The 13,236-nt window shown below is 58.9% G+C and overlaps 1 protein-coding gene across 25 annotated transcripts in view; it reads right to left on the bottom strand.

Moving 5' to 3' along the window:
• Nucleotides 1–13,236, bottom strand: part of MAST3 (microtubule associated serine/threonine kinase 3) — a 37,247-nt gene that overhangs the window by 9,066 nt on the left and 14,945 nt on the right. For 5 of the 25 annotated variants that reach the window (XM_047830168.1, XM_047830002.1, XM_047830020.1 and 2 more), the window contains 17 exons: nucleotides 12,045–12,133; nucleotides 11,889–11,961; nucleotides 11,686–11,706; nucleotides 11,060–11,174; nucleotides 10,489–10,649; nucleotides 10,228–10,303; nucleotides 9,707–9,916; nucleotides 9,507–9,608; nucleotides 9,084–9,216; nucleotides 7,541–7,602; nucleotides 7,055–7,140; nucleotides 6,029–6,237; nucleotides 5,207–5,345; nucleotides 2,438–2,570; nucleotides 2,035–2,200; nucleotides 1,333–1,434; nucleotides 582–704 (listed from right to left, as the gene is read on the bottom strand). In XM_047830168.1, the coding sequence (XP_047686124.1) occupies nucleotides 582–704; nucleotides 1,333–1,434; nucleotides 2,035–2,200; nucleotides 2,438–2,570; nucleotides 5,207–5,345; nucleotides 6,029–6,237; nucleotides 7,055–7,140; nucleotides 7,541–7,602; nucleotides 9,084–9,216; nucleotides 9,507–9,608; nucleotides 9,707–9,916; nucleotides 10,228–10,303; nucleotides 10,489–10,649; nucleotides 11,060–11,174; nucleotides 11,686–11,706; nucleotides 11,889–11,961; nucleotides 12,045–12,133 (2,000 nt within the window). The remainder of the gene's footprint in view (nucleotides 1–581; nucleotides 705–1,332; nucleotides 1,435–2,034; nucleotides 2,201–2,437; nucleotides 2,571–5,206; nucleotides 5,346–6,028; nucleotides 6,238–7,054; nucleotides 7,141–7,540; nucleotides 7,603–9,083; nucleotides 9,217–9,506; nucleotides 9,609–9,706; nucleotides 9,917–10,227; nucleotides 10,304–10,488; nucleotides 10,650–11,059; nucleotides 11,175–11,685; nucleotides 11,707–11,888; nucleotides 11,962–12,044; nucleotides 12,134–13,236) is intronic. The other 20 variants (XM_047830058.1, XM_047830063.1, XM_047830126.1 and 17 more) reach the window with 7 other exon arrangements.

Raw genomic sequence — 13,236 nt, 5'->3', positions numbered from 1 at the left:
CATCTTAAACATAAAGGATGCTCCCCACTTTACAGAACAGGAAACAGCTGCTCAGAGAGGACCTCTGACACGCCCAAGATCGCACAGCAAGTTCCAGAGGAGGTGCTGGAAGCCTAGAGCATTTAACCTGTGTGGCTGGAGCCCCAAGTAGGCAGAGGAAGACTTGTCTGAGCCCACCCACAATGTCGGAGGGGCTCCCTCCACAAGGCAAAGCGAAGCGCACCTCCCTCCCGTGTGACAGATGAGGCACCGTCCTTGGTCAGGGCTGGACGCTCAGGAGGCTGAACCTGCTAGGGACGCCAGGCAAGGGTCTGCCACACTCAGTGCCTTGGTTTCCCCTCCCACAACCCAAGAGGATGCGGTGGCCTCCGGACCCCAGAGGCACAGGAAATCCCAGCCAGGGAGGGAGCAGCTGCCGGCAGACACGCTCTGATTACTCAGAAAGCTCCGGAAGTCAGAAGCTCCAGGTCCAGGGCGAGGTGCTTGGGTGGAGACCCTGGCAGACATCCCCTCCCCGCCTCAGGGGCTTGTGGGATAGCAGAGCCCACCCCCTTGACACCCCCCCCCCCCCCCCCACTTACTGTCAAAGTAGCTGGTGTCATCCTCAGCTTCGAGCTGTGGCACGAACTCAGCTTTGTGTCGCAGAAGCCCTGCCCAGTCCAGTGTTCGGAAGAAGGGGTGCTGTTTTACCTCGTGGGTGCCACCTGCCAACACATGCCTGGCTCAGCCCTGCGTGTCCCTGTCCCCCACTGCCCCCTGGGCCAAATTTGAGCCCCAACTTGGCCAACACAGAGCCATAAAGATGGCGAGGGGAACAGCCGCTGTTTAAGAGCCTGAAGACAGAATTGGGGCTAGCCCCCAGGCCCTGCTCTTTCCTCTGCTGGATTCTGAGATCCCAAAGCCCTAGGAGGGCTTTCTTTCCAGCCTTCTCTATGCATTTCTACTCCACGGAGCAGAGAGCTGACTGCGTGAAGGGATCCTGTTCCCCAACCTCAGCCCCTGCGGTCCTCTCCAGTGGCTAAGCTTCCTCATGGACATAACCTGTAGTGGCTGCGTGAGTCTCGAATAGTCCTTTAACCATTAATTAGGTGGCTGCGGAATCTGAACAGTGGGATCCACTGGGCTGGGCCTTTGAGGACCTTAGGACATACCCCACGGTGACCTTGTAGGCTCTCACTCAGCCTCAGTGCCCCTTGTCTGCATCTGACCCAGATACCCGCTATTCCTTCAAGGTCTTACACTAGTTCCCGGTGAACTCCTATGCGTCCTTCAAAACCCCAGCCCCAAGTCCCCCTTCTCTATGCAGCCTCTCCCCATCCCACGTCCACATACCAGTGCCCAGACGGTCCAGTGGGCTCTGTCGGAGCAGCCTGGTGATGAGGTCCTGGGCATCTGCTGGAAGGGCCTCATCCCCTTCGGGCCACATGATCTCATCTAAAATGAGAAGAGGGAAAAATAAGTCAAATTAAAAAAATAATAATAAACGTAAAATAAAATAAAAGTGAGTGAGAGGGTGAGGACAGCCCTTCATAGCACCTCCAACCACCTCCCCTCACTCACTGTACTCTAAGCCATCAGCCTTTTCTATTCCATCAACACACCAGGCTCGGTCCCACCTCATACCCAGCCTTTGCTGTGGCTGCACCCTCTGCCCAGAACACCTTCCCCTCTTCTACTTTTGGGACTCCCTGCTGCTCCTTCAAGTCTTTACTCACACCGTCACCTTGGCGAGGCCTCCATGACCCTCTATTTAATGCAGCACACCCCCCCCCCCAACACCTCTGGTACCCTATCCCCTCCCCTCTTCCTGCTTCTTTTCCTGGGCACTTTTTTTTGTATCTGATGTTCCCTAACTTGCGTATTTCTCTCCCTTGCTGTCTCGCCCTTGGCCATGTCCCCAGTGTCCAGCTGGGGCCAGGCACACCACACGTGCCCAATCCACACACATAGCTGCTCCCTTCGGTTAGGGAAACTGCTGCCCAGAGCCCCAGGGCGGCCAAGACTCGAACCGGGGCCACGGTGGGGGAAACGCACCACTGACCACCTGGCCGAAGAGTTCCTCGGGGGTGTCTCCGAAGAAGGGCACACAGCCCACCAGGAATTCATAGAGGACAACACCCATGGCCCACCAGTCCACCGGCTTCCCGTAGCCCTGGCGGAAGATCACCTCGGGCGCGATGTACTCAGGGGTCCCACACACCTGGGTCAGGCAGAATGGGGAACAGGAGGATGGCCTTCAACTCCAGAGAGACCACGAGAGGGACGGAGAGGCCAAGGCCAGGCTGGGAACGGGGGGTGGAGAGAATTACGGGGCGGGGGGCGGGGGGGTGCGGTTTATTTTCTCCTTCATGCTGCAAAGTCTCCCCGCGTCCTGAGGGTCAGGATCCAGATAGAGGGGGGCGGCCCCGCACCCAGGGCCACCTGCCCGCTCGCACACCTGCTTGTCCACGAACTCCCGGGTGTCCTTCTCGATGTGGCCCTCATAGAGGTTGGTGGCCATGCTCATGAGCCCAATCTTGGACAGGCCGAAGTCGGTCAGCTTGATGTGGCCAAGTGAGGTGATGAGCAGGCTGTGGGTGGGCGGGTGGTGCACTCAGGGCTGGGGGGCCCGAGGTGCGTGGCTTCTCATGCCGCCCCGGAACCTGGTGCCACCCCAGGTGGGCTGAGGTCCAGCCAGGGCGGCTTAACTCCCCCGAGGGGGTCGGAAAGCACTTCCCGAGCGCGGGCACGTCATCACGAGGACCGACAGGTCTTGGGCAATACTGCCAATCTGGCAAACATCTCGGGGCACCCACCGGATGCAGCTGGTGTCGCTACTGAGCACCTACTGTATACTCCGCTGTTGGAATTTACATCTCCCCGCTGTGCATGAAAACACCTGAAACCCACAGTATATTTTTGCACACGTGGCCATTTTTTGTTTTCGCTAAATGCTTTCTTTGCAAGCCCTCGTTATTTACGTTTCCTGTCGAAAAACGAACATACCTTGAGCAGCTGCTGTATACAGAAATATTTCTGTGCACCTCCTGAGGGCACCCGTTTTTAAAACCTTGTACACCTCCCATGCACCCTGCTGTTCTAGTTTTCCCGTCGGCTCAAGGATATAAACGCCTTGCCAGATGACAGAACCATACGCACCACCTTTAGAAAGTCGCCGTTTCGCGCACCTCCTGGTACCTCGGCTGCTTAATTTCTGGAGAGCTGCGTATAGCCAAGTGGTCTGATAAACCGTTTACTTGGCACAGAACTGCATCCACGGACTCTCTAAAGGAACGATTCTGTGCACCCACTGTCTTTAAAAAGTTCTGGGGGTGCCGTGGTGGCTCAGTGGGTTAAGTGTCCAAGTTCGGCTCAGGTCATGATCTCATGGTTTGTGGGTTCGAGCCCCGCGTCGGGCTCTGTGCTGACCGCTTGGAGCCTGGAGCCTGCTTTGGATTCTGTTTCCTCTCTCTCTGCCCCTTCCCTGCTCGCGCACTCTCTCTCTCTCTCTCTCTCAAAAATAGGTAAATGTTAAAAAAAACACAAAAAAAACCTTTCCTTCTTACAAACGAAATGATAATGAAATGATCCGATGCCTGGGATATGCTTCAAATTGCCTGGCATGGGGGGTGGGGGGACCCAGGGATGGGGAGGAAGCAGGATTGGCCAAGCGTTGGAAGCTTTGGAAACGGGATGGATGTGGGGAGTGGATGGGGGGGGGCACTGGACCCTTCCTTCTGTTCTGGGCTGAGTTATGTACCTCCAAAGTCACATGTTGACGTCCAGACCGCTAGTGACTACGAACGTGACCTTATTTGGAGACGGGATTGTTGTGTGATTAGTTAAGAGGAGGACGTCCCTGAGTACAGTGACCCCTCATCCAGTATGACTGGTGTCCTTATAGGAACGGCATTTGGACCCAGACATGCAGAGGGAGGACGCCATGTGAAGAGCGGGACAATGTCGCCACAAGCCAAGAAATCACCAGAAGCTGGGGGAGGGTCCTGGAAGAGATCCTTCCCTGGGGACTTCAGAGGGAGCCCTGCTGCTACCTCGATCTTGGACCTCTGGCCTCCAGAACTGTGAGAATAAACTTCTATTGTTTAAGCCGCCCAGTTCTGTGCTACTTTGCTCTGACAGCCCCAGTGAATGAATGCGCCTTCTCTTGACTTTGGGATGCATTTGGAATTTTCCAAAGTGAAAGGAGAAAATCTCTCTCTCGCGTGTCTATCGTGTGCGCCTGTCTCCCTGAAGCCTCTGGGGCTGGGCACCGGCCTGTGCCATTTTGCAGATGGGGGTCCCGAGCCTGGGAGGGGCAGGTGCTGCCTTGGGGTCACTCAGGAGACCCCACCCCACTCTAGGATGATCCACAGACCTGACGGCACAGAGCATATTGACAAGTGTTGCGCACAGAGGCCCAGGTACATGGCAGGTGCCAAATACATACTTTATTTTCTAAGCCGCTGGCAAACTACAAGACGCCTGAAAACGTGCAGGCTCTTAATGCTGACGTTCACACCCCCGTGCAGCAAGAACCTAAGAAACTCGAGCTCCTTGCCTGGTATCCAGACGGCACTTGATATCAAGAGCAGCCCCTTGCTCTATAAATAGCAAGTGCTCAATTAATGCAGGGGAGAGTGCCTTGCAAATTATGTAGGGGTTATAAACCACGATGGATTATTCACACCCATGTCTCATGGTCGCCCACAGAGGACCTGGAATGCAGTAGGTGCTTATTAGGTGCTAGAGCAAAATAAACTTCCCAAGGCTCTCCATGAACATCTCTTCCTGTCTTCCCTGCACAAACACACAACAGGTGCTCAAGACATGCACAGTCCCTTTCTCCACACAGAAGGTCTTGCAAAGGGCACGTCCCTGTTCCCTATATACAGCCGGTGCCTCCTAAATGCACGCTCTCTCCTCTTGTGCCGCGGGAACTCTGTGAGTGCACAGTCCCTTCCCCTGTGCGTTGTGTGCACCCTAAAGTGCACATTCTCTCTTTGCCTGACCGCATCTCCATAAATACAACTATCCTCCCCTCGCATACAGCAGGTGCCTCTTAAGTACCTGTCCTCCTCTGTATACACCAGGTGCCCAAAGTTGCCACTGCTCCCTGTCTTCCTGCTGCCAGGGGCCCATGGGCCAGCAGGACCTGGATAGGCGGGCAGCTCTGAGCAGCCCCAGACCCCAATCAGAGGCCCCGCTCCCAAAGCCCCAGGCTGCTCACTTGTCAGGCTTGAGGTCCCGGTGCACTATGCCGTAGTTGTGCAAGTACTCCAGGGCCAGGACCGTCTCGGCGAAGTACATGCGGGCCATGTCCACGGGCAGTGGGCCCATGTTCTTCAGAAGTGTGGCACAGTCACCACCTGTTGGGGGACACATGCGTTCAGAGGCCCTGGGCTCTAGAGCCTTGCTCCAGGCTTATGAGACCCCCCCACCCTCCTGCAAAGCATCCCTGGTCTATACCAAACCAAGGTGGGGAACCAAGAAGGGCAGGAGGGAGGGCAGATCCAGATTCCCGATTCTCCCTTGGCAGGGCAGCAGCCCTGCGAGGACATGGTTCCTTACCCTGTACACAGCCAGTGCCTCCTAAGTGCTCGTTCCCCCTCCTTGCCTAGAAGGACCTTGAACAGTGCACACCCCTAAACCACCTGAAGGCCCTACTCACTCTTTGACTGCAAACCTGATCCAACAACTCTTCTCCCTGGCCCCCAATCATCCTGGCCCTTCCGACCCACACCTCCCGCCCTCCCTCCGTCCTTGCTCTTACTTCTGGCCCTCAGGCTTCTGCTCCCTGGTACCCACCCACCCCCCCACCCCCCCCCCGCCTAGGATGTCTGGGTCCCACCCTCACACACCTCTTTGGACTCCCTCAGCCCCAACTGCCCAGGTTGGACCCCCCCACCACAGGCTGAGGAGCTCCCAGGGCAGGCAGGCTGGGACCCCAGGGAGGCCGGAGCAGACCCTAGCTTGGTCAAAGGAGGGACTTTCTTCTGGGTAGGTGGTGAGCTCCCCGTCACTGGAGGCACGCAAGCCCTAGTGACCGCACCTTCCACATACTCCATGACCATACACAAGTGGCGACGGGTCTCGAAGGAGCAGAACATGCTGACCACAAACGGGTTCTCGGCAAAGGTGAGGATGTCACGCTCCACAAAGACCTGCTGGATCTGGTTGCGCAGAATCAGGTTCTGCTTGTTGATCTTCTTGATGGCAAAGCGCTGCCGTGTGTCTCGGTGCCGCACCAGGTAGACAGCCCTGGGGGAGCCGGGTTCGCCGAGGCTTGAGACCGAGGCCCGGGCGGGCAACGGGCCCCGACTTGGGCCCAGAACCCAACCTGCCAGGCCTCTGCCCGCGCTGCGCCCTACAGCCGGGACACCCTTTCTCCTGACCTGGCCCCTCTCCAAAAGCAGCCACCCTATGGGTTTAAGCTGCCTTTCTTGGTGTCACATCGATATGACAGAGATGGCCCTTGGCTTATGTCTTCACGGCAGACTGAGACCCCTGCAGTCAAAAGCCCCCTGGCACCAAACTCAAAGTGCTTTAAATAGGGCCCAAATGAGCAGATTTTTAACCGTTGAGAGCTTGCCTGCTTTGCATCCGTAGTGAAACGATACCAAATTTACTAGCCGTCCGGAAGACGAGCCCTGGGGCTAAAAAGACCCCACGCCACTGTTCCCTCTTGGAGCTCCCTGACCCAGACTCCTGGCAGTGCTGCTGAGCCAAATCACCTAGACGCAGAAGCCCCTTCTGGATAGTCTTATGCTGTGAAGGACTCCCCCTCCCACCCCAGCCCCACTCGGACCTGTCAACGTGGCACTAAAATAATGCTCACTGCTCACTACCGCCACCACGGGGCCATCTTTTTCCTTGTATACCTAGAACTCCCTACACCTGGGGCAGGTAATGGCCTAGACCTTGGCGGAGCCTGTCTGAGACCCTGGCCTGGCTGTACTGTGTCTCTACTGCCCTCTTCAGGCCTCAGCTTCCCGGACTGCACATTCAGGGGCCGCTGGACCTCAGGCATCCCCGTGGGCGGCTGAGAAATCAGTCCATGGGGGACCCGAGGACTTACCCGTAGGCCCCGTTGCTAATGAGTTTGATGGTCTCGAAGTCATTCTCACACGGCTTCCTCCGTGATGGGCCGACCAGGGCACGGCTCTAGGGGGCAAAGAAGGGTCAGGGTCCTGCCCCACCTCAGAGCAGGCTGGGCTCTTCCCGCCTTCAAGTCCCAGCCACTGGTCCCGACATCTGATGCTACTTTCTCTTTCTAGACTTCTCAAACTCAGCTTCTGAGTTTCTGAGCTTTGGCTGGAGCCACGTCCTCCTTCCAGAAAACTCCGAGACATCTTCCAAAACGCCCCTTTCCAGTATCCCCTCCAGCCTTGCCCTGTCCAACCGCCAGGGCAGGGCACTCGCCTCTACCTTCTCCCTCAAGTCACAGGCATTTACTAAGCAGCTACTACATGCAACACGTCCGCACACCCAGCCCCTCCCACGGCTGCCTGATCTACCTTGAAAAGAACCCGACAGGTGGGGGCGTCAAAGCTCTGTGACTTACCTCCGGGGACTCAGGTGCTGGAGGCTGTCCTCCCTCTTCAAGGTGACTCAGAGGCACCATTTCTGTGAGACAAGGGAGGAGCCTCAAATGATGCCTCCGTGCCTGTGCCTCGATCGCCCAGAGATTTCCCAAGGCCTCCAGGGCTCATCCTGGGGACGTAGTGCCTCCCTGACCGGCTCCCACGATACCATCATTGCATCATCGAGCCCCTACTATGTCCAGACCTTGGCCAAACCCAGGCCAGAGTAAGCAACGACTGAGGAACTTTCCAGAGGGACCCGTGGGAAGCCCAGCCTCTGAATGGCACAGCCATCATCCTGGCTCCGAGCCTTGGGCCTGTTAACGCAGGCTGTGACATGGGCCCTCTGGGTCTTGGCTCCTAACATCCTCCTCAGCTGAGGGTGTGGCCCAGAGGGAGCCCCCCACCCATGCCGTTTTCTGGCCCTAGGGCTTTGGCAGAGGGGCGGCCCCGAGTGAGCGGCTGGTGCACATGAGCCGTGATGATGGCACTGAATCATGACCGTGTCTCACGGTCACGGAGCAAGGCTGGGATGGGACAGTGGGGTCTCACGGGTGAGGGAGGTCTGGGTTTGAATACAGCCTCTTTTACTCAGTAGGTTCCCCGCCGGGGACACTGGATAGATGACCTGCCCCACAGTCTCAGCTGCCAACTGCCCGGCCACTTTCTGCTTCCTCTGACCCCGGGGCCGCCCACGGCACCACCTGCCTTCATTGGACAGCCAGGCACAGCCGGGGCCACACAGCCAGTCGACAAGCGGTCTGGCCTGGGGCCCGCCGAGGTCTGAACCCCTGCTCGACCTCATCTGCCTGGAGCCTCAGCCTTAAACGGGGACAATGGCAGCCCAGTCCCAGGGTTAACAGAGCAGTGATGCTGGGCAGACGCCAGCCACTGTGGCAAAGCCCTGCTGACCCCACCACCTTCTCCCAGCTTTGCTTCTTCCTCAGCTCCAGTCGCTTCCCCCCTCACTGTTCTTCTCGCACACCTCAGGGCCTTTGCTTTCACCCTCCCCCCCTGCCCGGCTCACCCCCTCTCTTCCCCAGATCTGTACCTGGTCACCTCTCCATCCGCCAGGACTCGCTTACACATCAACCTTTCCCCAGAGCCTCCCATGGCCGCACCTGGACCAGGTCAGGTCCAAGTTCGACGCTCCCCGGGTCCCACGTCTCAGGTGCACGTCTCCTGACTCTGCTGTCTGGGGGGAGTTCTTGACCAGCTTGGTCAAGCCCACGGGTTCGTTGTCCTGTCCGACTCTAAGTCCGTCTCCTGGGCCACGGTCAGATGATGAAATCAGGAAAGTACTTTGGGGACTCGTGGGAGGAGTCCCCTTGGCAGGTCAGAGGTCCCACTTACAGCTGGCTGACCCAGGAACCCCAGGCACTTGGCCACAGTGGGCCCCACAGGTGGCTGAGGGCAGAGCCACAGAGAGACGAAGGACATCATGGCAGCTGTGGAGTTGACGGCTCTGGGTTCGAATCACACCCTACTTGGTTTTCTCTTTCCACCCTACTCCCGTCAGCTTACCCTCGAGGGGGTCCTTAGCCAGGCCCAGCTGCCCAATGATGTACTGAGGCAGGTCCGTCTTGATGCCCTGGCCCTCTCGGGCCTGGCCCTCGGCAGCCTCCAGCAGGTGGTAAAACTCCTCAGGGTCAAACTCCTGGGGGTGGCAGAGGGGCCGGTAAGCCGGGGCTTGTGCCCACCTCCAGGCCTTGGCCCGTGCCGTTCCCTCCGTCTGAAGCAGCTTCACTATCGGTGGCTCCAACTCTCCCCTCCAGATCTCAGCTCCTGGCACTTCCCTGGGGAAAAGAGCCCAGCCCAGCCGGGAGGCACCCCGTGCTCCTCTCCAAACCCCACCCGATGGGCATGTCTCTTGTATCTCAGCAGGACGGTTCTAGCGGCCTAGTCTCAACCGCTGGGCCCCACACCTGGCTGGGTGCAGAGACTCACCAGGCACTCAAGGAGCCTCGCCGGCCTCGAGATGATGATGAGCAGCTTCCGGACAAGCTGGACAATGAAGCCGACCTCCTCACTGTCCGAGCGCTCGTGGGCCTAGGGAGAGGCGGGTGATGGCGTCGCCTGCAGGCCCTTGGCCCTGCCCTCCCCGGGGACCCCTACACCCACCCCCCCACCCTCCCCCCCCCACGCACATCTTGTAGCAGCCTCTCCAGTTTCTCCTGCATCTCCATGAAGTAGCGGGAGGTGACGAGGGCCTCTCCAGACTTGGCCAGGCAGTCGCGGGCCAGCTCAATGATCTGGTGGTGGATGAAGCCCAGGACGCCATCGGCCAGGGCCAGCCGGGCGCCGGGTGCAAAAGCAGCAAGGAATTCTTCCAGGCGGCCTTCCATCTGTGCCGTGGCCTGGGCAGGGCGGATGGGACAACCTGGTCACTGGACGGGGCCGGGGGGGGGGGGGGGGGCGCGCAATACACACAGGTGGGGGCAAGACAGGTAGTTGTGGGGGAGAATGTGATGATGGGGACGACGGGGCCAGAGAACTGGGGGGGGAAGAAGCAATATGCCTGGGTTGGAGGGGGGCGCTTTGAGACAGAGAGATAGGGACAGACAGAAATGGAGAGATGGGGGGGATACAGCCAAGAAGACAGGGTGCCAAGGAGGGACAACAACATGGAGGGGAGTTAGGGCCGGTGCAGCCACCGGGCGCTGCCCACCTTGGGGAACCTCTCCCGGTACACATGATTCATCATGACGATTTCATTGTCGAAGTTCCCTGTTGTGCGTCCCGGGCTGAAGGGGAAGGGGCAGGCGGGGGACAGTCAGCTTGTGACGTGGGACCAGAAATCCAGTCCAGGGGAGGGTCGAGGATCAGAGGCCAGGCTCGGACAGGGTCAGGGCCAGAGGTGGAGGAGGGGCCACAATGTGGGCCCCAAAGGCAGCCCGGGGAGGGGCTGAGGTTGGAGGTCGAGGCCCACCTGAGGCTGCGGGAACGGGGACGAAGGTGGGGTGAGCGGTGGCCGCCCTCCTCGTCAGCCACGCTCTCTGAGCTGCGGAAATGCTTGGACAGGAAGCATAGTTCATCCGGTGTCGGCTGGAAAGGAAGCTGGTGGAGGCGCTCCCGGGAGGATGAGCTCGACTGGCAGGAGGGGGTATCAGGGCCACGAGTTCACAGTCAGCGCCAAAGCCAGAACCCCAGCATTACCCCTCAAGGCCTAGGCTGCCTGCTGGTCATTAGATGTTAACACTCTCCTGCCTGACTTCTACGCATCCTTCAAAACCCCAGCTCTGATGCCCCCTCCTCCAGCAAGCCTCGCCGCCTGCTCCTTAAGCAACCCTAAGACTCCCTCTGGCCAGGCCCTAACCCCACAGGATGGGGATGTCTGTGTCCTCCAGAACGGGGACTCCTTGGGACCGAGGCTGGGTCCTTTCAGGGACCCATACGTTGCCCGGAATGGGGCACAGAGGGGGCAGCCAGGATGTTTGTTGACTGGACAACTATCCGACACCTTGATAAAAACCAAAGACGTGTCCCGCCCCACCTCGCACCCGCCTGTCTGCTGGCCAAGGTGGGACTGTGGGTACCGAGACGGTGGAGCTGGGTGTGTTGGTTCCATAGCCAGAAGATGGGAGAGATGCAAGGGACCATCTTCTGCCGTCAGCCCTAGAGGGGAGAACCAGAAGAGTTGGAAAGGAGGCATGGCCCCCGTGGTTTGTGGGGACTAAGGACGGAGACCGTGGCTGGCAGGTGCCGGCCCTGGTGGAGGAAGGATCTTCTGAAAAGGCGGAGAACAGAGGTTCAAGGTGAACAAATCCACTGTGTGTTTTCTCCTTGTCCTTCTGACACCTGCTCCAGGAAGCCCTCCCTGACCCAGCTGCCAGTGCCTCCCACATCGAAGCTCTGACCTCTGTGAGTTGCAGTTGCTGGGATACATGCCAGTCACCCCCTTGAGACTGAGGACTCCCCAAGGGTCGAAGTCCAGCCTCCCCCTTCCTCGGCCCCCGGCACAGGGTACGGCATGTAACGGGTGCTTGATAAATGTTAATGAGTGAACAAGTAACATTTAAATGCTTGGTCCAACGTCAACTCTAAGTAAATTAATGATTTTTAGTGAATTAGTGATTTTAGCCTGGATGGTGTGCCCTCCTCCTCCCCAAGGGCTCCCTGAAATTACCTGTCCATGCGCGGGACGTGGCTGCAGAAGGCCGCGCGTTTGCCGGGGGCAGAAGCCAGGGGGAGAGACCGTCACAGGGCAGGGGACAGGGGAGGGGAAAAGGCGAATGAAGAGGCAGGGCCAACCACCAAGAGCATGCCGCTGCCTGTCCCCTCACCGGTTGTGCTGAGGTCATCCCTCAAAGCCAGCGACCACTCACTCACCTTCGGGCAAAGGGGAAGTTCACGGCCGACGCAGCGGAGAAGTTCCGAGGACTATCCAGGGGGCTGTTGCCTGCTGAGGAAGAAGCAGGCAGGGGAAACTGAGGCAGAGGGGGCAGAGACGGGACACCGCCCCCGCAGGCTTGCTCCCACACTCACCTGTTGGAACTGAGAGCGGAGACAGGGGCCGGGAGAGGGTTGGGGAGGGCGTTCCTACCACCAGGCTTTTGCGGTTCCCACTGCGGCAGCTGTCAGGGAGGTGGGGACAAGGTCAGGCGCTGGCCCAGGCCTCAGGGCTCAGAGGACCACGTGCCCAAGCCAGAGCGCACATATGGCCAGCTTTGGGGCAGGACGGGAAGCTAGGTGTGACCACTGCCACTCTGCCCCCAGTTGGACTCCTGCATGGCCCTTAGCTCGGCCCTTGAGGTCTGGGGTAGTCATTTTTGACAAATGTTACCTACTATTAAAACTCTTATCATTATTATCCGTGGTGGCACGAAACACTTCCAGACCCCTGGGGGGACACTGCACATGGCCAGGAGCCCCCCGTGAGCCTTCTCACGCTTCTGTGTTCACCATCCCACCCCCACTCCTTCGCTGACGCCATGCCCCGGCCAGGAGCACCGGCAAATAAGGCAGAGAGTGGAGAGGACCCCGGAGCTCACTGGTGAACTGAGGCAGGTTCCCGTTCCATTCCACGCACCCCCTCTCAGGCTCACTGCCCCAATCTCTTGGCGACCTTCCTCCCCACGATCCCCCCAAAATGCCAACCTGATCCTTAAAAACCCCCGAGAATCAGCATCTCGCACATTAGGTCCTGCCCTTCCTGTTCTGCCCAACTTTTGCCCACACGTTTCCCTCCCTTGTCTTCTGGCTTCCAGACCCCCTGGCCCAGGCCACTCCCACGCCTGCCCGGCCTCTCCCACCTGTGCCCCGGCCCCGGCCCCCGCCCCGGCAGAGGGAAATTGAGAGCGAACCGTCTCCCCACCTTCCCCGGTGCAGTCGCCCAGCAACGGCTCTGCTTGCTCGACAAGTGCAGCAGCCCACATACTCTGAGCCGCCAACGCAGCTCGGTGGCGCAGGGAGGGAGAGAGAAACCTCAGGGCCTTACAGGGCCAGGAATGGTGTCCCAGGCAGAAGGCACAGAGCAGGCTAAGACACGGGAGAGCAGGGTCAGCCGCCGACCCAGGCATCAAGACAGGCAGGGAGGAGGGATCCAGCCTGTCCACGACACTATGTGCACCTGCCCTTCTGAGCTTGTTTCCCATCTGTACACCCTGCAAGGTGCTGGGAAGATCTGATGCACTACGTACACAGTGTTCAGCTCTGGGCCCAGCACTGGGTCGATGGC

Source organism: Prionailurus viverrinus, chromosome A2 (assembly GCF_022837055.1).
Source record: "Prionailurus viverrinus isolate Anna chromosome A2, UM_Priviv_1.0, whole genome shotgun sequence".
NCBI classification, from domain to species: domain Eukaryota; kingdom Metazoa; phylum Chordata; class Mammalia; order Carnivora; family Felidae; genus Prionailurus; species Prionailurus viverrinus.
The sequence above is the reverse complement of the archived record's forward strand: the minus strand, read 5'-3'. Positions and strand labels throughout refer to the sequence as shown.